The 23776-nt window shown below is 34.0% G+C and overlaps 1 protein-coding gene across 2 annotated transcripts in view; it reads right to left on the bottom strand.

Annotated features, from left to right (window-relative positions):
- Nucleotides 1-1487: 1487 nt before the first annotated feature.
- Nucleotides 1488-23776, bottom strand: part of PCGF5 (polycomb group ring finger 5) — a 113859-nt gene continuing 91570 nt past the window's right edge. The window contains exons 7-10 of one of the 2 annotated variants that reach the window (XM_012659740.1): nucleotides 20359-20457; nucleotides 17548-17637; nucleotides 10807-10866; nucleotides 1488-4205 (exon numbers count right to left, since the gene is read on the bottom strand). In XM_012659740.1, coding sequence (XP_012515194.1) covers nucleotides 4158-4205; nucleotides 10807-10866; nucleotides 17548-17637; nucleotides 20359-20457 — 297 coding nt within the window. In that variant the 3' untranslated portion in view covers nucleotides 1488-4157. The remainder of the gene's footprint in view (nucleotides 4206-10806; nucleotides 10867-17547; nucleotides 17638-20358; nucleotides 20458-23776) is intronic. The other variant, XM_012659741.1, reaches the window with a different exon arrangement.

Genomic DNA, 23776 nt, shown 5'->3' with positions numbered 1-23776 from the left:
GACAATTCCTTACGATAAACCAGCCAGAGCATGTAATGAATAGAGCGTGCACCCATTTTTATTCTACCCAAGGAGATTTACCTAGTGACCTGTCAGAAAGACTTTAAATATGAGTTTTAAGGTGGCCCATAGCGTACATTCCCAAGAAGAAATGGTATAAGGAGGGTAGTGAACTTCCTTTTGATGTACAAAGCTTGTTCTGTGATCGCATTTCACCAAATTTGGTTGTATGGCTAAATTCTAATAACAATAAACCAATTGCTGAGAAGACAGTTACTTTTTGTGGGGGGAGGGGACCACAGGCCCTTACGAAAATTTTGTTTCTGAATATAGAAAAAACACTTATACAAGTCCAACAGAAAGTACTCTTTTCTACACAAGTAAGCATGTCAGTACATTTACCAAAGTCTGTCTTTAATAAAATTTCTCATATTACGAAGAATCTAGGAGCTAAATAAAGCTTAATTTTAGTTTACACTGCCTCCATGAAATAAAACGCTTCTCAAATTAAAATTTAAAAATCTCAATTTTCTTTTCAAAATCTGTATTTCTCTCACTTTTCATCCACAGGGAGGCTATTTGTAATGTTTACCTCTTCCTCACTTTTTAGGATTTCCTAAGATCTGTCAGATGGTGCTGGAAAACAACATATTTGAAAGAAAGTGTGCTCTGATTATTGCAAGAAAAACCTGTATTTGACTGATCTCACCAAGAAATTCAGTTTAAAGCCTTTCTTTGGTGATATTTTAGAAATTAATCAAGGTTATTGCCTAACTATATAAAATGAAATTGCAATCTAAACATTTCTAACCTCCAACTGTTAAAACTGTCTCTCCAACATGGTTATTAATTAACAGTAAAATGTCTTTGGTGATATCTATATTCTTATGTAAATCCTTCAAGAAAAAGGTTACTCTAATTTACAAGAGCCTATTTAGATACGAAACCATTCATAAGAGACAGGTACAGATAACTCAAACTTTATGCAGTAAATCTAAAACAGAAATGCACTTTAGCAATGAGGCACTTTCTCTTAAATATTTCAGTAAAGCTAAACAGTTCACAATATTATACAACACATTTTTTCTTAAAGAATCAGTTTAAATTTAGATTACATTTGAGTATATAATATAGCTGAGCAAAGTCATTACATTTATAAAATGTGGCACATTAGTATGGGATAGATTGAACGAAGAAATTTCAATGAATAAAGAAATATGCTTTTCTAAAAGTTGTTAGAAGACATTACTCAAGTTACCCACAACCCAGACTAAATATTACGATGAGCCTTTTAGTTTAGTTTTCATACTCAGAAGTGTCTTGTTAATCTAGAGAAAAGGGTATATTTTGATTTCTCCATTAACTGATGTGATTACTTCAATTAAAGTAATATTTATAAACCCCGGACATCCTTTATATCCATGGTTCCTGGACTCTTTTGTGTCTATGATTTCTAAGGCAGATAAAACAGAAAATAAAACCTTTTATGGAAATAAAGTTCTTTCAGTTTATTGCTTAAGAAACAACAGATTAAAGAAAAACATTTAGTTTTTTTATTCTCTGCTTTTATGAATTCAGATGATTATTCCTATAGGTTATTTATATAGTTTTATAAGCACCCTAAATTTATAAAGCTAACCACAAAAGTTACTGTACTGTAACTGTACTGTATTGTTTCTTGCAAATTCTACAACCTGACTTAGGGGGCAATTAACTGGGCTATAGTGTATAACTAGACATGAAAGTAGTCCCATACTTAGAAAGTCGTAGTTGAATATACCAAAAGAAGTTGGTTGAAGAAGTGTGTGGTTCTGGTAGTGATAACACCTATTACTCAGAATCATCAAAAAATGTGTACCTTTCCCGAAATGACAATTGATGCCTTTCTTTACATAAGGTTTTCACGTTTTGGCACATATTCCATTGCATTTCAATAAAAATGTTAATACATTAACAGTAAATAAACAATTTTATATAAAACTAGTCTCAGTTCCATAATTACTTCCTATATATTTCCTTGGAAAATAGTGAAATTTCATATGATCAGGCAACGAGCCAAATCTAAAGAGATTGGGTAGATAAAATTCATTTGTGGCCATAAGTTTCGGCCGGGGAGCCAAAACATCCAAGTCTCATTTGTGGTTTTTAAAAATACACTTTAAATTGATGAATTAAGGTTAACTTCCACATACAAAACACTATATTGATCACTGACCTATAGGTGACAAATTTATAATTTTTGAAAGTTCTCAAGGATGTCTGGGAACTGAGTTTCACAGCATAGCAAAATAATTTCTATAGCCAGATCCAAATTCAGTTTTTGGTTGAGTGTAATGGTCTTTTCCAACCATTTACAAAGAGTTAACAAAAATCTGCCTTTTAGATTTTGCTTGTGAGTCCTCCCAAGAACAAACACGATCCAACAAAATGAAGTTAAGAAAAGTATTGCCATAACCTTTTTCACAAAAGTCAGGACAACTGAAAAATTTAATAGACTTTTTGACTTGGAAAAAAGATGTAAGGAAAAGATAGTTATGAAGTTTCAGCTTCATATTGTGAAATGTATCAAGATTTAGCTGTATTTTGTATGTTTCTTAGAGTTGTACAATGTTTTATTTCTGAGAAGCATTTTGAAATTCAGAAGGCATTAATTTGTGATACATTTTGCTGGAAAATGTAGCACATTTATTTACCACATATACAGTATAAAAACTAAGTGCGTAACACATAGATTGTGCTCATGTTAGATTTCTAAAACAAATATTTTTCCTAAGTTTCAGAGATTAATTTGTTTCAAAGCAATTAATAATTTCCAAAGAAATTTTTTGAAAACTGTAAATTTTAAAGGATTTTAAATGAAGTTTTTAATATAATTTAAGGTAACAAGACTTTCTTTGACTTGCAGACTAACCCCAAAATGAATGGAAGACTTAAAACTGCAAAACACAAGACATTATCACAGCTCTGACCTTAATGAACTCATGTATAAAATGATCCTCCCACTTCCTCCTGATTACTACAGGATCTAAAATAAAATACCCTTAAACCATTAATTTTGGTTGACATGTTTATCTTCTACACTGCATTTATTCTATTTTATGCATATGGTTTGGAAATGTAAAAGATAACAGTTTTAATCTATAACTGTTTTGAGACTTTTGAAATCCATAAAATAGCTAATGTTATATGCTCTAAAAATCCTAATATTTAAAATCATAACCCTCTGCATGCCACAATAACATATACCTAAGGCCAACTTAAAAAGAGTAACAATGCACTCATTAAATGACAGCAACAATGTAATGATACATACATAAAATGGGCTATACAATGAAGTTTCATGAAGCAGCACCCGCTTGTCATAAGGCATTATGAAAGAAGATTAACCTTACTTACACATTAATTTTATTAGAAGTAAAGGTGATCAGCTGCCAACATTTCGAATGGTTGTGAATCTAACTTCAGTTCTCCAAAAAGTCACATACATTTTCAATCTGGAGGGCTAACATGCCTTCCTTGTGCAATTAGTAGACTACACTGACAGATGCTTAGAATGTCTACAATTATGATGTGCTCTAATGTTAAATAATTGAAATTCTTTGCAAACGGACTTGCACACTCAAGAATTAACTATTTTTTTTTTTTTACACAAAAAGCTTACCAAGAACAGGATAGTGGCTCAAAAACCACTTTTCTAAATATATTTCCATATAAAACAATTTCAAGATAATTATTAGTTTCTTGTACAGTACTCTATTTAAACAAGAATTAATAAAATACTAAGTATGTGAAAACTGCAACACCACAAAGATTGAGCCATTTTAACTAGTGTAATTAAACATTAGAACAATCTTGGAACAGGCAAGCAAAATATTCAGAAGGCTGAATCATGGCTGCACACCTAACTGACTTCAGCCAGGACTTGCACACTGTGAGACAGCACAAATACCCTATGCAGACGGTTCAGTAGCAGAATGGCACTTGGTTTGCTCTTAATAGAAACAACATAAATGTAATTGACAATTTAGAGATAGACAATGGCCTTATTTGCATGCTGAAAATCTGGTTGTGTCCTTCTAGTCCACACACCATTAACTGTGCAATCTGTCGACGAGTAAACAGTGCAGGATTCATCTCAGAGATTTGTGCCCCTTGGTCTAACCGAAATCAATTCTTGGTCGATACTGCAATACCATAGGGTATGACTATAAAATAAAGACAGATAGATAAGACTATTTATATAAAAACAATACAGTTTATATACAAAAGATTCTAAGAGTTTAGGGTTATAATTTACAATATTTCCTGGTCCTAGTGATAATACCAGGATAATTTTTTTCATTTCATTATTTCATTTCAGAATATTACGGGGGTACAAACGCTTTGGTTACATATATTGCCTTTGCACTGCCTGAGTCAGAGCTACAAATGTGCCCAATCCCCAGACATTGTGCACCGCACCCATCAGGTGTGACTTTACTCGTCCCCACCCCCACCTGCCCACACCCTATGAATGTTACTTCCATCTGTGCACGTAAGTGTTGATCAATTAGTACCAATTTAATGGTTGAGTACATGTGGTGCTTGTTTTTCCATTTTTGTGATATTTCACTTCGAAGAATGGGCTCCTGCTCCATCCAGGATAATCAAAAGGGTTATTCATCATTTTTTTTATGGCTGAGTAGTACTCTATGGTATACCACATTTTATTAATCCACTCGTGTATTGATGGACATTTGGGTTGTTTCCACATCTTTCCAATTGTGAATTGTGCTGCTATGAACATTCGAGTGCAGATGTCTTTTTTTCCTTTGGGTAAATACCAGTAGTGGGACTGCTGGATCAAATGGTAGCTCTACTTTTTGTCCTTTGAGGTATCTCCAAATTACTTTTCACAGAAGTTCTACTAATTTGCAGTCCCACCAGCAGCGTATGAGTGTTCTTTCTTATCTCTCCGCATCTACACCAACATTTGTTGTTTTGGGACTTTTTGGTAAAAGCCATTCTCACTGGAGTTAAGTGATATCTCATTGTGGTTTTGATCTGCATTTCCCTGATGATTAGAGATGTTGAGCATTTTTTCATGTTTATTGGCCATTAGTCTGTCATCTTTCGAAAAGGTCCTGTTTATGTCTTTTTCCCACTTTTAATGGGGTTTTTTTGCTTGTTGATTTTCCTGAGTTCTATATAGATTCTAGTTATCAACCCTTTATTTCATGTAATAAGTAGCTACTTGTTTTTCAACATTTTTTAAAGGGCTATTAAAATAAATTTTAATATTAAAAAGAAAGAACAGTATCAAACTTGTAAAAAATGTGATTTGTGAACACTACTCCAGTTTCATAGATTCCCAGTAGGGGTCTCACTAGCAGAAGCTCTGATGTAGTCCAGCCTGCTGACTTGTCTTGCTCAGCCTCACAGGGCTGCTAGTTGAATGCCTATAAGCAGGGCATGTAACTTTCAGTTCCCCATAGGCCTGCCTATCCCTAACCTGTTGCACTAGTACTAGTAACGTACAAGACCGATATGATGTCTGAAGGTCTTTGAACTTGACCTGTGCTGCATATCATTGAAAACTTGACTGATTCTAGAAAAATAATGGCAATCAAAAGAAAGTTTTAATGATCATGTAAATTTTAACAGTAAATTTTGCTTTTAAAACAAAATTTGCGGAGCTACTTTTATGGAACCAAGAAAGGGCTGACATGGCCAACGACTAATGTTTCCCCATCTTAGTATAGATGAATACAAAAACGTAGTACAGAGAATTTTTTATTTTTTCATACAGATGAAAAGGGATAGACTGAGATTCTACAATCCTGAAAATGACCATTTCAGTGCTTATCACAACTATGCTACAAACTGGGAAGACTCAAGGCTGGAATCTCTTTTACCATTCAGCTCAGGATGGGACTAGAGGGTAGGAATACAAGTGCCCTAGGTCTCGCTCTCCCAGGTGAAGTAGTACAGCAGATGTCACTTCCAGCTTTCTAAGGGCTGGGTAAAAGTCTTAGTCTCTCAGGTTTTCTATGGTCTAAAACTACTTTGGTTTTATTCTGTTTCTTGTTTTTATTTTAAACTTTATTCAGTCCCCTCCAAATCAGATTATCTGAGAGCGGGACACAGAAGTGTGTACTTTACTAAACTCTGTGTTTAGTAAAATGTTTCTGAAGCCCAGCCAGATTCTGAGACCACTAACAGACATCCTGGATGTCTTTATTAATTTCCATTCTACCTCACTCAACCTGCAGCTTGCCTTCACTATCATAATCTTTCTGGATTTGCTTTTGATTCCTGATTCTGTTGAATTTGCACACTTTCTGCAAATAATTAAGTCACTCGTTTAGAATACATTAATCTTATATAAAAGTATCCACCATCCATTCATCCATCCATGAAGGTACAGAGGGAAGTAAAATGGCTTGATTGACAATGGTTGGGATTGGCTAAAAATAATTTTGTTTTCCTCTCCAAGTAACCATTTGTGTTTGTTCTATAAGAACATATGAAGTTTAATAATTTTATTGAAATGTGTCACAACAGTGAAAATTGTTAAGATATATTTTAAGTTCTATTTGTGTTTGGATTTGCTTTCTGAAGTAAAATGGCACTGCGCTCACTGTAATGAAATATGATCGACCTTTACCTCTTAGTGTTAAGGGACTGCACCAAATGGACCTGTAGTTCATGCTTTCTAGTCCTCAATAGTAATAAAAATAAAGAACAGATATTTCCAAAGAATACATTTCAAATGTGATAATTTTAGAAAATGGTAAAACTGTCTTTGATATATTATACTTTTTTCCTTAAAGTTTTTTATTTTTATCATAAAAGTAACTTGTTTTTACTATAGATTCGGAAGATACAGAAAAGCACCAAGAAAAAAGGAAAATTATTTAAATTCTACCATCCAAAGTTAACTCCCATAATAATTTTAGTGTATACTTGTCTAGTCATTTTATCTACATTTGTTTTTTCAAAACTGAAATCATGCTAAACATCTGTACCATTTAAAAACTTTGTCCATTTAGAAATTCCATAAACATATTTACACATGATTTAATATAGTCCTACACGATAACTAAAAAAGAGTTTCAGAGGCAGATTTTAATTTGGAGCACAGAGGAATACTTTTTTAAAAACCTATTTAATTTCTTTCTTTCTTTTTTTTTTCCAGAGACAGGGTCTTGCTATGTTGTCCAGGCTGGTTTAAATGATCCTCTCACCTCAGCCTCCTGAGTAGCTGGGACTATAGGCATGTGCCACCATGTAATTTTTAATAGCTGTATATTATGCTGTTATAGAAATGAACCATAGTTATCAATAAGTCTCCTTTTGCTGTACATTTGAGTTTATTTTTTTGCTATTATACCCAGTGACCTATTTCTTTCCCTCCAGGGTAGGTTTTTTTCTAGAAGTGAAACTGCTGGTTCAAAAAGCATACACATTTTAAAAGGATTTTTGATAAATACTATTACACTGGTCTTCAAGAAAGTTGTTCTATTTTACATTTTCAAAAGAAACTTGCCCATTCCTCTATAAGTACCATCCTTTCTCCCTCTTAATTTGGCAATTTAATAAGCATAAAAATGGTATTTTCTTTTTTCATTCCTTGACTTTTATAGAAGTTAACCATTTTTATATGCTTATCAGCCAATTGTGTTTCCTTCTTTTGTATCTTTCCTGATCATGTCCTTTGCTCATTTTTCTATGGAATGGTGGGCTTTTTCTTAACAGATTTATATAAATTCTTTATTAAGGGCATTAAGTCTTCCTCTGTCATATGTCACAAATATTTCCTTAGCTATGATATTTTTTGTCATGTACTTTTCAATATGAACAATCGTATTGTAGTAAGTAAAATGTGAAAGGCCATCCATACTTTGAGATCAGTTATTCAATTGTATTTTCTTCTTGATCTTTTATGGTATTGTTTTAAATATTTACCACCTTAAGCCATCAGAAACTGACACTGATGTATAAATGTGAGTTGTAGATTGAATACCCCCACCACAGTAGTCTCAGTACCGTTAACCGAAAGCAAGCCCTACTAGATCTGTATTTCACCCGCTACGCTTCCATTTCTGAGTGCACTATGACCACCTGCCTCCTCCTGCAATGTCGCAGCTCCAGCCCCACTGGTCTCCTTGCAATTCTCAAACAACTAGACATAATCTGAGGACCTTTGCAGTGTGTTCCCCCAGCCTTCAGTGCTCTATGCCAGAAAGTCACAAGGCAACTGCTCTCACTTTATTTTGATCAAGAATCACCATCTCAAAGGGGCCTTCCCTTGGCTGTCTTATCAAAAATATTCTATTTATCTACTTTTTCTTCAACATTATAAATTTTACTCATTTATTTTTTGCCTGCTACTGCTCTTTGAATGTAAGTTTCATGGGAGAGAAGATTTGTGTTCATTGTATCTCCAAAGACCTAAGAAGAGTGCCCAACACATACTAAATGTTCAATCGACATTTGTTAGATGAATCTTTTTTCTCCATTAATTTGAAATACTTTTTATAGACTCATACATACTAGAGTCTGTTCCTGAGCTATACTTTTTGTTCACAGTTTATGTTTAAGATAGTATTACTTTAAAATACATTTTAGTATGTGACAGTGCATATTCCTTGTCATTACTCTTTTTAAAAATGTGACTGACCAAAGAAGCACCTGTTTGTATTTCCTGATGAACTTTAGAATGACTGACTTTGTCAAGTTTAACAAGAATCTGGTAAAGTGTGTTTGGAATTACATTTAACTTCACAATTTAATTGTGGGGAGAACTGAAGTATTTAGTGGTTAACTGACCTGATACATGCAATTTAATTTCAAATGGTTCTACCCCCCAAAAAGTGTGTGTGTGTATATATACATACATACATACATATATATATATATATATATATGGGGAGGAGGAAGGGAAGGGAAGAGGTGGCAGAAAATGTAGCAAAATGTTAAATCGGTGAATCTAGGTAAAGGTAAAGGATATTTCTTTGTATAATTTCAATTTTTTAAAAAAATATTTCAAAATGAGCTGGCAGGAAAAAAAAATCAGGACTTAACATTTTATTGAATGCCTTTTCAACATCTGATGATTTTTGATGTGTGTATATAAAATGTTTATAATATATATTTTTCAATATCCCTCAATATTAAGCTATTCTTTCATTTCTGATAAAAAATACTATTAGGTATTGGTTTATTCTTCTTTTAGTATATTATTTACCATCTTTCCATTTGTATTCAAAATGAAAGATGGTACTAGTTGTCTCGTGGGTTTTCTGCCAGTTTTTGCTGTCATGTTTACGCTACCTTAGTGAAATAAATTTGGGGAAATTCCATCTTTTTCAATAATGTAAAACAATATGTATAGCATTGGAATGATCCATTCCTTGAAAATTTGAGAGAATGTGACCATAAAATCATCTAGGTATCCTTTTGAGGAAGTTAAGGATGCATCCTACTAACTGTTAAGTTCAATCTATTAATGAAGTGTTGAAGAAAGAAAAGGAAATCTGTGTGGATTTGGAAATTTGGTCTTATTCCAGTTGTTCTCTAATACTTTGGGTCATGATTTAAGGACATCGTCATTTCTAAGGAAATACACAGACATCAATACCAAGAGTAAAAGCAGAAAGCTGTGTATGTATGGGTTGTAGCTACAGGCAGGGGTCACTATAATTCATCATTCCAAAATCAGCTATGAGGCTAAAGCAGCTGAAATATCTATGTATTTCAGATATACACAAATATCACCAGCTTGGTTAAACTATTTAACGTAAGAAGAATGATGTTTCTCTTTCAACGATTTTCTCTTGGTCTTTATAAATGTTAAATTCACACTCTCCATTTCTGAAAAACTATGACTTAAACAACGTGTATCAAAAAGCTCACATTTTAATAAGGGCATGGAGATCCCACAGAGCACTGACAAAAAGACTGAACGAAATTCTAGATAAACTGTTCGGTAAACATTTTCAACTACTAATTTGAGGTGATTCACGTGTTCCAGCCCCCAAACTGTAACACTGGAGGTAAGTTTGCTAGTTAAGTTTGTTACGTAATTACAATCCTTCCTTCTTGGCTCCAAAGAAATAAGGATGAAGCCTACTTTAATTATTGAGATAAAAGAACAATGGATATTTTAAAGAAATGCTATGGTTAATCCACAGGATTAAAGATGATCATCAATCATCTCTGTATCCAACAATAATCATTACTATACCTTAGTCTCTATTTCCCAAAGTTTTCAAATGTTTTTTATTAAACTTCTCTCTGATACATGTTCAAGTTTTCTCAGTACATTATTAAAGAGAGTCACTATCATTTCATTAAGAGCTAACTCAAGTAAATTACTTAAGGTATGGCCTAGTAACCAGGCTCACAATTTGAATTATCTGTTGCTGTTATTCAGATTCACCTAATTTGGCATTTTATATTTCCCTTGTGGATGAATGATTCATTAAAAAATAATAAGATTTAAACAAAGAAGGTAACATCCCAATCCAATATGGAGCAGAAATTTCTCAAGGGCTGAAACTAGTAATTATTGAAAATTCCTAACTGGTAAATAATGGCCTTAACATTTACAGTTTTATTTTTAGTTCAGTAAAATTAGATAATTCAGGAAAACTAAAATAGTGGGAAACTTTGGGGATATAAATTGAAAAGATAAGTTTCTGTAGCTCAAATAACTATTAGTTTTACAAAGTTTTAAATGTCTTAGAAACTTGAATTTGGGATGAGAGCAATCACCGTCATGGCATCATGATGGTCATATGTACAGTCGTGAGTGCCTCTTACCTGATACAAAGGGCCATCCTGAGAGCAGACTTGCGAAGCTGAGCAGTTCAGACACCGAAACTGCGGAGGAGATGAACTCATCAGATAAGAGGCATCCACAACTGGATACATATTTAAAACTGATTTAAAATATTTTAACGTCAAACATAAGAGTCAACATGCTAATTTTAAATAAACACTTTCCAAGAATATGGTAGTAGTTTTTGAAAAAATATAGATTTTAAAAACTTACTGATTGGTTAAGTTTAGCTTGAAGTAATTTTAGCATTTAGATATGAGTTCTGTTTAATATTCTGAAAACACCCAATTCCTAGGAAAACCCTTACTTCTTGAGTACACAGTGGCACCCTCTTTCTTCTGTCCCTTCCTGTGATCAGTCTCTTCTAGATCTCTTTTTCAGCTACCCCCTGAAAGAAGTGCTGCTCAAGGAGATCAGTGCTCTGAGAGAGGCGCAGAACTTTGCTCAACCTCTAAGGGATCCGTTTTCTGTTGTATATTAGGTTCTTCATATTTTGCAAGCTCCTTACACCTATATTTTATTCATATGTGCAGTCTTAGTAGCTAAGGCCCAGAACTGCCATGCAGTGGCCACTCCGTAAATGTTTTATGGGTAAATCGGCGAGGGAACATATTTTAAAGTTATTGAGTAGATTGATTTGTAAACCCACTAACAGTTTAACCATTCACATTAAAAAAAATCATTTCCAAATCTTAATTTTTTAATAGTATGCTAAACACTTATTAAATATAATTTTAATTGTAATGGGACTATAAAACATAAAATGTATACTTTAAAATTATGCATATATGAATTCAACATTGCATACTCTTCAAAATGGAAAAAAATAAGTACATAAAAAATGTGAGGTATACATTTATCAGGATGATTCTAACATCCCAGAGTAGGTTTTTAAAGACATACTTTGAAAGATTATTTAAGCAAGCAATGATTAAGACAATATTTGTACCCTTTTAAATAAAATTTTAGAAATTTTGTATTTCCCCAAAAGACTTTAGCAATTTTTTCTTTAGAAGTTAGTCCTTGATTTCGTGCACAGTGCTCATCAACATGCTGTAAGGAATGCCCAGCACTGCCATCCTTGGCCAACCTTCTCCTTTCTCTCTGAAGAGGCCCCCTGTGCTGGTCTATATCAGACTTTGCTAATGATGCAAATCCCAAATAGCATTCAACGAGAGTAAAGAGTTAAGGTGAAAGAGGCAATTTCACTAAGTGATTCTTTTTTTTCTATCAATCTCTTTGGTATCAGTTAAGATGGATATATTTGCTTTTCCTAAAATTGCCTGATGATACAAACAGAGCAAAGGAAGACAAGCTTGGTGCAGTAACTTTAGGTGCTGGACTGGCAGAGGCTGTGGGAAGAGAGAAAACCAACCAGGATGATCTGGGCAAAGGGTGCTATACTGAGAGTGGGCACTCAATCTGAACACGAAAAGGTAAGCAGAAAGAACATAAATCAATGATGAAAGCTGAGGCTAAGTAGAGATATTGACAGTAAGCTCTCAGGGATGGAACTAAGTAAATAAAAGAGGAAAAAATTATCATAATGAAAGTTAGCATACATAAGGAGTTAAATAATATTTATTATGTCAGGCACTCTGCTAAGAACTTCAGTATGTAATATTAACTCTTACTAAACTTTCCAAGACAGGTATTGTTACCCAAATTTCAAGGATCGAAAAGCTGAGGCAAAACTAGAAAGCAGGACACAACTGGAAGAAAATAGCTGCAACATATATAACGAAAGATTCATACTCAGAATACATAGAGTTCCTAGAAGTCAATATGAAAAGACAAGCATTATGATGGGGGAAAAAAAGGCAATGAATATGAAAAAATATTCACTAAAGAAATATAAAATTGATAACATACAGTGCTGGTAAGGATGTCAGAAAATGGACACTCATACATTATTAGCATGATTTTAAATGACTAAGACTTTAGAGGAAATTTGTTAGTATCTATCAAAATTTAAAACATGCATACTGTGTTATAAATCCACTTCAAGGAATCTAGCCAATAGATATGCTTGTACACGTGCAAAAAGATATATGTATTGGAATATGTACATAGCATTGCTTATAATGTTAAAAAAAATTTGAAAAAATCTAAATGTTCACCAAAGGAATGAGTTAATCAAATTATGCTACAGCCACACAAATGGAATACTATCAATGTGTTTAAAAGAATTGTTTCTAAGTTTACTGATTCTCCACATATTATCAAGAAAAAGTTGTAGAACAATACATATGATTTACTTATGTTCCAAAAATGTGATGACCCTGGCATGAATATTATAAAGAGGTTCCAAGTATTAGACTGATGATCAGATTGGGTGACTAAATCCCTTCCAAACTGAGATCTGATCCTTTAATTCCACACCTTCAACGTATAGACGTGGAAGCCACATGGTAAGTCAGCAGTCACAGATAACATTTGCTATAACTCAAAGGATGATCCAAAGACCAGATGCACTGGCATCTCCTGGGAGTTTGACAGAAATGCAGTATTTTGGGCCCCATCCCAGATCTACTAAGTCAGAATCTGTATTTTACCAAGATCCCAGATGATCTGTATTTGCATTAAATTTTGAGAGGTAATGGGCTTTTTTTTAAGGTACATTTTTTCCTACTAATAAGCAAATGCCAACCTTGAGTATAGAATCTTGCGGTGGCAATACTGTCATGAACTGAAAACTTTCTAAGTCTGAATACATGTTTGTTTTGATTCCTAAAGATAAAAATCTTTAAAAAAATGCATCATCCCAGAGATAAGGGTATAGAAAGGGCAGGGACCATAGAAAACAAGCTCAGCCTGAATGGAAATGCCCCAGGATACAGGAAGGCAGGTATCTCCCTGTATGGTGCAGGGAGATATCCCACTATTCTTGAGAAATGGAGGCAAAATCAATTTCCCTGAGATTCTTCGCAGGATGCTAGAAATAGGACAAGGTAAATGAATGATCTGAATATGGAGCAGACTTGTCCGAGGCAAAAGACTCAGGGGCAGAGGGTGGGATCCAATATGAAGAGGAAAGAAAACCACAGATTTACTCAGAGATAGAAGAGTATGGAACATATGAAGAGACATCCCATAGTATCAAATAGAATAAAAAAACTGCAAACATGCCAATTTCAGCCAAATCGGTCTAGAAATCTAATCTAATGCTAGTCACAATCTCATTCTAAAGCTTATCTGGAAGAAAAATGTGTAAAAGTAGCCAACACAATTCAGAAAAGGATAATAGGAGATTTTGCCTTAACAGGTATTAATACATATCATAAAGCAACCTAGAAGGCCCAAATATTTGCCTTCTAAGACATGTTTGGACTTTATCCAAACTTATCCCAAAGAAAATGGACAGTTGAAGGATTTTAGACAGGGGTGTTATGTGGTCAGATTTTTATAAAAGCTATACTATATAACGTGTAATGCTGGTACAGAAAAAGACCTGCTCAAAAGAACAAAACAATGTCCAGGGACATATATACACAAAGGTATATATGCATATGGATATACATATCTGCACAGATAATGGTGACATCTTAGAATAAATTAGTCTTATCCTTGTGTGTGTGTAAACAAATCAATCCCAGGTGGATTAAAATGTTTACCATAAAAAAGGACTAGAAGCAAATGAAAGAACCACATGGTGATCGTTGGTTTAGGAAACAAGCTGACCCCAGCCCAGCCCACAGCAGAGCTACTTAGCCAGTAGATGGAGTAATAAGAGCTTTTTGGACACCCTGGCATCCTGCTGGCAATGGGCAGAGGGGTGAAGGGATGTGATTGCAATAAACACGCTAGCGGGGGGCTTAGTCAAGAAATCACTGTTTTACTGCTACTGCCGCATTTGTGCATGTCACTGCAACTGTCAGAATCCACCAATTAAAAGTATGATAATTCACTGGAACCTGAGCAAAAATTTGTTTAACAGAAATCAAACAGGAAACTGGGATTCAAATAAGTGAAAATTATTTTTAGGATATATTTTGCATAACTATTACCTTATAAAAGACAAATATTGAGTATATGTGCTGGGCACTGCTCTAAGTGGTGGAGATTCAGCAGAGAGTCTGCTGTCCCTGTCCTCAGATTACATTTTACTTGGGGGACAAACATACAAATAAAAGGCATAGTAGGTCAGATGGTAGGAAATACTATGGAACACAATAAGGCATGGAAAAGAATTAAGAATGCCACTGGGGGCGGGGGGCGTTGCAATTTTAAGGGAGGTCAGAGGCCTCACTGAGAAGGTGACTAGAAGTAAAATCATTTAAGTGAAGTGGGTAAAGGGAGCTCGTTAGGTGGATACCTGGGGAGGCGAGTGCAAGCGGTCATGGAGGAACAGAGGCCAGTGTGGCTGAAGTGCTGTGAGCCCAAGGGAGGGAGTGAATGGTGAGGTCAGAGAGGTATATGGGGAAACCGTATCTAGGGGTCTCTGGAAGGACTCTGGATTTTATCTAAATGATATTAAGCATTCCTGGAGGAATCAGAGCCGGAGAGCAGAGTGCTTCAACCTGTTGTAGAGGATCACCCTGGCTGCTGTGCAGGGTGAAGACAGCAGGTGGGGCAAGGGTTGTGGTGGGGGCCCAGCTAGGAGACTTCACAGTAATTCTGGAGAATGGCGATGGTGGCTTGGACCAGAGTGGGGAAGTGGAGGTGGTGAGACATAGCTGGATTCTGATTGTAACATTTTGATGGTAGAGGTTACAGAATTTGCTAAGGACAGATGAAAGACAAAGCAATCAGGGCTGACTTCAGGGACTTGGGTGTGAACAACTGGAAAAATGAAGCTACCAGTCTCAGAACTATTGAGATTTTGATGACTGAGGGGAACACAGGTTTGGAGAGGGAGAGCAACCCCAAAACAGGTTTGTCATGCCAAAAAATGAAATGCGCTGGCTAATACATTATTTTACTGTTTATTGGTTTAGTTCAGCAACGAACAACTAAACAAACCCTACGGTATTGAATCACTTTTTGAACTAACTTTTATTAAAATATGCCTTAAGCAACCAAGGAATTTAAACTTTTCAGAAATGTGTAATCAGAAATGTAATTACTATAAAGCCTGATTTAACTCGGTTTATTAATAAAAATTTCTGTGAATTAGCTCTTTCATACTTTAATACATTAAGATACTTTCATACATTAAGATAAGTGGCAGTGTGAGCAACTGTGGGGAAGGATCTTGTAAAGGACAAGTAAGCACTAGCAGACAGAGGTTTTGCAGTGGATGAGCACTGACATCTCCTTAACCTTAAGGCAAACCTATTCATGATGATTTCAAGCACTAAGACACACACTGAAGTGGCCACTATCAAGGAAAGCTAAAATTATATTCAATACAATACTCTGTAATTAATATTCACTCATCAATAGTGGTGGGTAAGAGAGAATTTACTATCTCTGCAATTTGTACCTGGTACATTTTGGTTATAAGGATTAAATGAGGGTGATGTATGTACAACTATTTAAAAAACTATAAAATGGCACAGAAAGTCCAGTAATTTACCAAATACAAAGACAATTAGATTTTTAAAAATACGAGCCCCAAAGGTGTCTGATGAGTTATTCAAGGGCACACAGCTAGCGGTGACTGGTCCTATAATGTAAATGTTTCTCCTGCTCTTCAGTTCTTTCCGCTAGTGGCACATTCAGCCTCAGAAGGCAGGCGTTATCCAAGTGGGACATTTTTTAAGTTTTATAATAGTTCCACAGATGTTTACATTCAATGTAAGTATGTTCTTGAGCTGTTGTAACATGGCAACCCTCAATATATTTGGATTCTATATTACTTATCCTTACGTGAGGTTAAATTTCTTAGTTTATTTTTTATAATTTATATTTTCCTGAGATAATGTAATAAAATCTAGGTTACAGAATAGAGAAATTACACTCTAAAAGTATCACATATTGTACCATAAAATCCACAAAATCTTAATTTTTTTTTCATGCACTCACATTATGATGAGAATTTCTGGTAGCATTACTACTATATTCCTTACTCTTATATATACATCAACCCTGTAATCCCTAGTGCCTCAAAATTCCCTGACATCCCATGTTACTTATAATTTAGACATGCTTGAACCCATTAATAGAATTAACCATAATCAAAGATATAGTTCAAAATACAAAATTCTCCTTTTGGGTTTTCTCCTTTGAATCATTTCTCCCATACTGCCTAGGGCCTAAGGCACAATAATCTAATTCTGGCATCAGAAACCACTGCAAACTCACTTACCCTTTGGTCCGATTTTATACTGTCAATGTAAAGGAGGTACCTGTAAAAAGATTACCTAGCTTTTACCCTATCTGTCCCCTCTATCACAACCAAAAATAATACTGTTATCAAGCATTAATCAGACTAGTCAGGGCAGAACTTAGTCTCCCCACTGACACTCCATATATTAAAAGTTCTAACAGTTTATTGGGTTTTTAAAAATATCTCATCTTCTGTCTTGAGGTTAACAGAGCCCTGAAGATATTTAGATGAGGTTTTAATCTCACCTTAAGTATAACAAAACCACATTTAACACAAACCTTGGTCTTGTACTTGGGACCAATTTTCACAGAGTGTTGGGAGAAACAATAAGAAGAAGAACCAGTTCTTCTCCTTTCCAAACTAGCCTTTTTAATTCTTAAGTAATATTGGTAAATTTGAGTAACATAATGGTATATAACTATACACATAGGTAAATATAAAAGCAATTTACGTTTTCGCCTCTTAGTCGCCATCTTGTCATGTAGATGAATTCCATAGTATGATCCTTCCCCATAATTTCACCATTGCACAGCACATCCAACTTTAAAAAGAAGTTATAGATCCATTAACACAAATAAGTTTGAATTTGTAAATATTTTACATTTTCAGATTTCAAAAAAATGCAAATAGTTACTACAAAATATAAGTATTATCCATTATTTGAATAGAACTGAACATTTTTATTGAAAGCCCTGGTCCTTCTCATAAAGTATTAACAATTCAGACATAAGTAGCATGAAGCACTGTTTATCTTGTCCCACATACCTGTATCTCAAGTTCACACACATACTTTATAAATGCAATGTAATCTTTCTTAGTCCACGTCTCTTTGTTACCTTAGAGGTTTTAGATGTATTTTCTGTGATTGCCCTTTACTGAATGAGAAGAAACTGCAGCAACCTCATAGTTCCTCACAGCTCCTTAGTTTCTGAATTCATCTCTAAGAATTCTTTAATCTTCCCAAGATTTGAAGGGGTTGTTTTCTTTTCATTAGTTTGGATTTGAAAAGGGAAATGAATTAATGTGGATACAGTGATTTATGGGGTATTTGGGGTATATGGGAATTTCTAGTAATTACTAACAGCTAATTTGATACACAGGCCTGTGTCTCCTAGGGCTATCTGGCCTCTCTGGTTCACTTGCTTGGTAACGTGCACAATACTACAGAATCCTCTTCCCACCCTGAATGAAACATCATAAGAGGGTTGTACTTATCAATGCTCACTTTTGCTCTAAGTCACAGGAACCAAACAACCCCCAAATCCTTAAGAAGGCCACAGGAACTGTGGCTATAATTCACAAATTCAACAAAGCTTAATTAAACAAGTGTTTATCAGAGATAAAGAAAATAACATTTCAGTTCTCTAGCTATTAAAAACGAACTGGTAAGATTTCATTTGAAGTGTGGAGAGGAGTAAAGATGGGTTTTAAATAATTCTAACTAGAATTATTTAAACAATGTCTGGCTAGACAGATTACAATTTTGAACTTTAAGGAATATGCTTCCAATTATATTAGAGACATAAAACTATTGATTTTTTAATGATTTACAGTGACTTATATGGACGTCAAAAAGTTTTTCAGACATCATTAACTCTTAAAAGAACAAAGTAGATAATTTCATTTTCTTTATCTTGTCTGTAAAATAAATTCATAAGCAGAGAAGTAAAGGGACTTTTAGAATGCAATTACTAATCAGGTATATTGCTTTTTTTATTGTCCTTTAACAACTAAAACATCTTGCCAGAATTAGCAGTGCTGTTACAGAAGCTTCAGCTATCAGGTATTTCATTAAATCACCCCTCTGCATGCTGGGCAGCAAAATAAAGCGGGAACTGATAAATAATCCCAAAAATCCTAGGCAACGTTTTTTGCACTGAGATAGATAACGAGATGTCTGTGGATTGAGTCTCTTCCCCTTCCATCTTTGTCTACAGAGAAATGTAATGTATGCCAGAAGTAAGACAGTAGGAGAGTAATAGTCCTCTTAGCTCTAACAATTTCCTAAAAGCTAGAAAATGATAACCTAAAGAATCAGACTTAAAAGAAAAAAAAACTGTACATGGTATTTTGCAAGAAGAAAATAAAGTGCAAAACCAAATAATTTTTAGTTTGTAGTTGTATTTATACATTGTTGTTATTATTTAATTTTACCAAGTATATTGGGTTTTGATGCTTAACTTTCACAAGTTTTACTCTGGTTTCTCTTCAAAAACAAGTAAATCTTTCACCTTGTACTTTCACAAGTTTTTCCTAGTACAAAAGTTGATGTCTCTGAATTTTTTTTAATATTTGTAGGACCAAAATAATAAAAATTTTTAATCCATAGACTAGTCATCTGAGAGAAATTTTCAAATAAGTTCAGGAACAGATGCTTCCTTAAAATATTGACTTAATGCCTGCCAATGTCTACGTTCAAATCCTATCACATTTTATTTCTCCTATGACCCTTTAATGATATTCATATTACTGCAGATAAGCATGAAAAACTATGCTGCCTTTGATGTCTCTGTTTATCTAGGAAACTAGTCCTGGTCTTTAAAGTTCTAGATGCTACCATCAGAACCAAAAGGGGAGAAAGAAGAAATTAATAAAAGTTGTCAGATTTTGCCATTTGTGCAGGTGAGAAATAGTAGCCATACTTCCTCACTGGGTTATAGCCATACCCCAGGATCATAAACATTCTCTGAACGTTGAGCACGTTATAAACTATGCTGTGACTGATAATCAGGGTAACTTACCTCTCCTGTAAATACTGGTAAATCGCATTTATGCAAATGTATTATGTTGGTTTTACCTAGTGCTAAACAAAATCACTTTTGCATATCATGGAACTATATTATTTATGAAATCCCTTTTGATAAAAAGACGATGTTTTACATTCTGAAGAAGTCTATAAAGAATTAGCAATAACAGATCTCAAAGATCTCAGCTAAAAAATGAAACACCCTAAAGCATACTGCTATTAAAAAAAAAATCCATTTAGCTGGTATATTTATTTTGGGAGTACTTAATGTTAAATTCTTTAAATATCTCTTCTAGTTATAAAAAACAATGTATTAGTATCATATTTTACTCAGGATATGTTAAATCAGAAAACACATTTACATAAATATTACATTCTAAAATTAAAATTTTACCATGAAAATAACCACAAAAATTAATTTGAATATATTCTCAGTTAATTTTCATTTCTTCTGTTAGAATTTTACTGCAGATCAGAATTATCAAAATGATCAAAGTTAAATACTATTTAACTTACCTCATAAGAACTTGGAAGTTTTAGTTTTAAACTTAGAAATTTTTTAATAGTTCCCACAGTTACACGTGTAGAACATCGAATAAATTTCTTCATTAAACCCTAAAGAAAATAAAGATTACCAAATATTATCCATTCTTTTAATGAAACTATAGGTACCATTTCCACTATTATTTTGAATATTTTCAAAATGTACTGTGAAAACATTTCAATTTATATAGCTCTTTAGTACTTGTGAGTAAAAATGTTCTTAAATCAATACTTATATGACATTCTCAAAGAACGTGTTATGATGTATACTGGGAACATACTGGCAAATAGACAACAAACTTACATCTAGACCGGGGTAGGGAACATGTGGCCTTTTAGGTCCTTAAGTGTGGCCATTTGACTGAATCCAAATTTTACATAACAAATCCTTTTATTAATACATTTTTGTCTTTTACATTTTTATTTTTTAAGTGAACATATTTAAAATACCAAAGAACAAAATAAATTTCAATGAAATAATCCTCCCAGACTGGCCAGCACAATTAGAACATTAATAAGCCGTAATGGCTAAATTGATGGCTGCTACGCTCATGATTTAGTTCTAACTTTCCCTGCCTGACTGGTGCCACTACCACACCGGGCTGGTTGGCAGAGTTTGTGGGGGTCGGGTACACCAGTCTGTTATCAGCTTTTGACAATGGTGCACTGCGTTTCTATTTGAAGTGGAATTACTGAAGAGTTGCACAGCTCAACGGTATTTTTTATTCTGTCTGCTTAACAGCCCATCATGTCAAAGAAGACCAAGAGAACGTTGAAGGAAAAAAACAGATTTTTTTCATGAGGATTTGGAATTTCAAAATTATCTTGTTTCTGCTAAAGATAAGATGATTTGCTTGCTTTATGATACTGCAATATCTACATTAAAGAAATTCAATGCTCATGAGCATTGTAACACTTATAAGGACCACAAATATTTTAAATTAGAGGTAGATGTGCAAAAGGTTGTACTGCAGAAATTAACAGATGAAAAGCAAAAGCAAAGATGATTCTTTCAAGCAGCAATAAGACCTGGAAATAATGCCACTGAAGCAACTTATAAAGTAGCTTATATACTCAGGAAAAAAGGGAAGCCATTCAGTGATGTAGAAATTCTGAAAGAATGCATTGTTGAAGTTGTAGGATGCTTAGACCCTGATAACCTTTCAAAGTATTAATACAAACAACTGCCTCTTTCAAGGAGAACCATAAACTGATTGGCAGCATGAATTAGACTTCAACTTCACAGAAGAACTTTATGCAATACTTCAAAACGAAAATATATATTATTCAATCAATTTGGATGAATCAATTGATACTACTGATTTGGCGCAGGTTTTATACTTCATTCGGGTCATAATAGAAGATTTTCTTTGCTAAGAAGAGTTACTTGCTTTGAGCGCTCTTCTGAACAGAACATGGGGAACAGATATCTTCAACAAATTTCAAGATAAATGTCATGAAGTTGGACTGAATTTGGTAAATTTAGTGAGTGTATGTACAGACGGTGCATCTTCTATGACAGGAAAACATGAAGGGTTTATTGCACAGATAAAAAAAATATTAACAGATCTAGATGTTCTCATTTCTTTTCATTGTATCTTGCATCAGCAAAATCTCTGTGCTAAAGCTACTATTTTAAGTGGCACTTTGCAACAAGTTATAAGTATTGTTAACTATATTCGTGCAAATGTAACACAGCATGGTCTGTTTGGTAACAGGCTAATGTTGAACCATGAGGTATTCAGTGTGTATTTGCTTTATCATTCTAAAGTGTGTTGGCTATCACAGGTATAGGTTTAGCCAAAATTTTATCTCTGCGAGAATAAATAGTTGAATTGTGTGAAGAACAGAATCAGGCAGGTGAATTATTGAAAGAAGATTTCTATAGGAATGCAGCATGTCAAACAACTTGAATATTTCTTTGCAAGGTAAAACTACATCTATATATGTATGATATGTAGCAAAAAATCCAAGCATTTTGAAAAAAGCTATCTTTTTCCAAAACATTTATTCAAAAAGAAATTTCAGATGTTTTCCCCAGTTAGCAAAGGTCACTAAAGAGCAGGATGATATATGTGGATCATCTGAAGAATATGCAGCTGTTATAGACCTATTAATTGGAGAATACAATGAAAGAAAGGTTCACTACTTTGAGACTCATGACATCACACTCAAATGAGCATCTCAGCCTCACCTAGTTAAATATCACCAGAGCATCTATCTAAAGAACTACAGATGGAATTGATTGAGCTCTCAGTAGATGACAATTGAAAGTCACTGTTTGATGCTAAGAAAGATCCAATTGAAATATGGAAAAATGCAGAATACCCATGCCTTTGGCAACATGCCCAAAAGATGCTTTCTTGCTTTTTAACCACTTATTGCTGCCAACCTACATTCTCCTACCTAACCCAAATCAAGACACTCTTAAGGTCACAAATGACTGATTTCCATCTAGAAGATCAACTACGGACCTCCAGTGCTGCAACCAAATATTCAAATGCTTTCCAACAAAAAGCAGACACAACAAAGAGAATAAAAGGTTAGTTAACTTTAAAATTAACAAATAGTTTTCATTTTTTGAAATTAAGTACATAGTAATTAGATTTTTACAAAATAATGTACGTTTTTAAGTTATCTAGTTGAAGTTTCTTGAATGTGGCCTTAATTTGATTACAGCTAAATTAATGCAGCCTTCCAACATGAAAAGGTTCCCTACCCCTGATCTAGAAATTTAAGTCAAGAAAACATGAGTTTAAGTAAAAAAGAAAAGAAAAAGAAAATAACAAAGATCACAAAAAGTATAAATATTATATAATATCATTTCTGAAAGCATTAGGGACATTTTCTAAAATATGAGGCTGGTTAGGCCACAACATGGGCCAGCAACCAGAAGTTGTGTAGTGTGGACCTTGAGTTGGGCAGAATCACGTCTAGCCAGTGTCTGATGGGCTGTAGCAGTACTTTACTGGAAAAACAAAGTTGTATGTGCCTTGATGTGTTTTATTTGTAAAATGTGGAGAGCAGTAATTATTCGCCCTTTAAGTCTGAAGATCACTAAAACATAAATATCAATCCAAAATGGACACCCAAACTGAAAATAAGGCAGAATGAGGTTGTAGATAAATATGAACCAATATGTGAAACAAAATTACATTCCACATCCTTATTCGGATAAGAATACTGAAACAAAAATTGAATCTTTTAAAGATATTACTCCTATTTGTACATACAGGAAATTAGGTCAACATCTGGAACAACATCTTAGCGTTTTTTTTTTTTTTTTATTTCAGCAAATTATGGGTGTACATACGTTTAGGTTACGTGTGTTGCCCTTGGTTCCCCCCCCCACCGAAGTCCGTGTTTCAAATATGTCCATCCTTCGGGTAGT

Source organism: Propithecus coquereli, unplaced genomic scaffold (genome assembly GCF_000956105.1).
Source record: "Propithecus coquereli isolate 6110/MARCELLA unplaced genomic scaffold, Pcoq_1.0 Scaffold63, whole genome shotgun sequence".
Lineage (NCBI taxonomy): Eukaryota > Metazoa > Chordata > Mammalia > Primates > Indriidae > Propithecus > Propithecus coquereli.
Note: the sequence above shows the minus strand (reverse complement) of the source record. Positions and strands in the feature narration are given on the sequence as shown.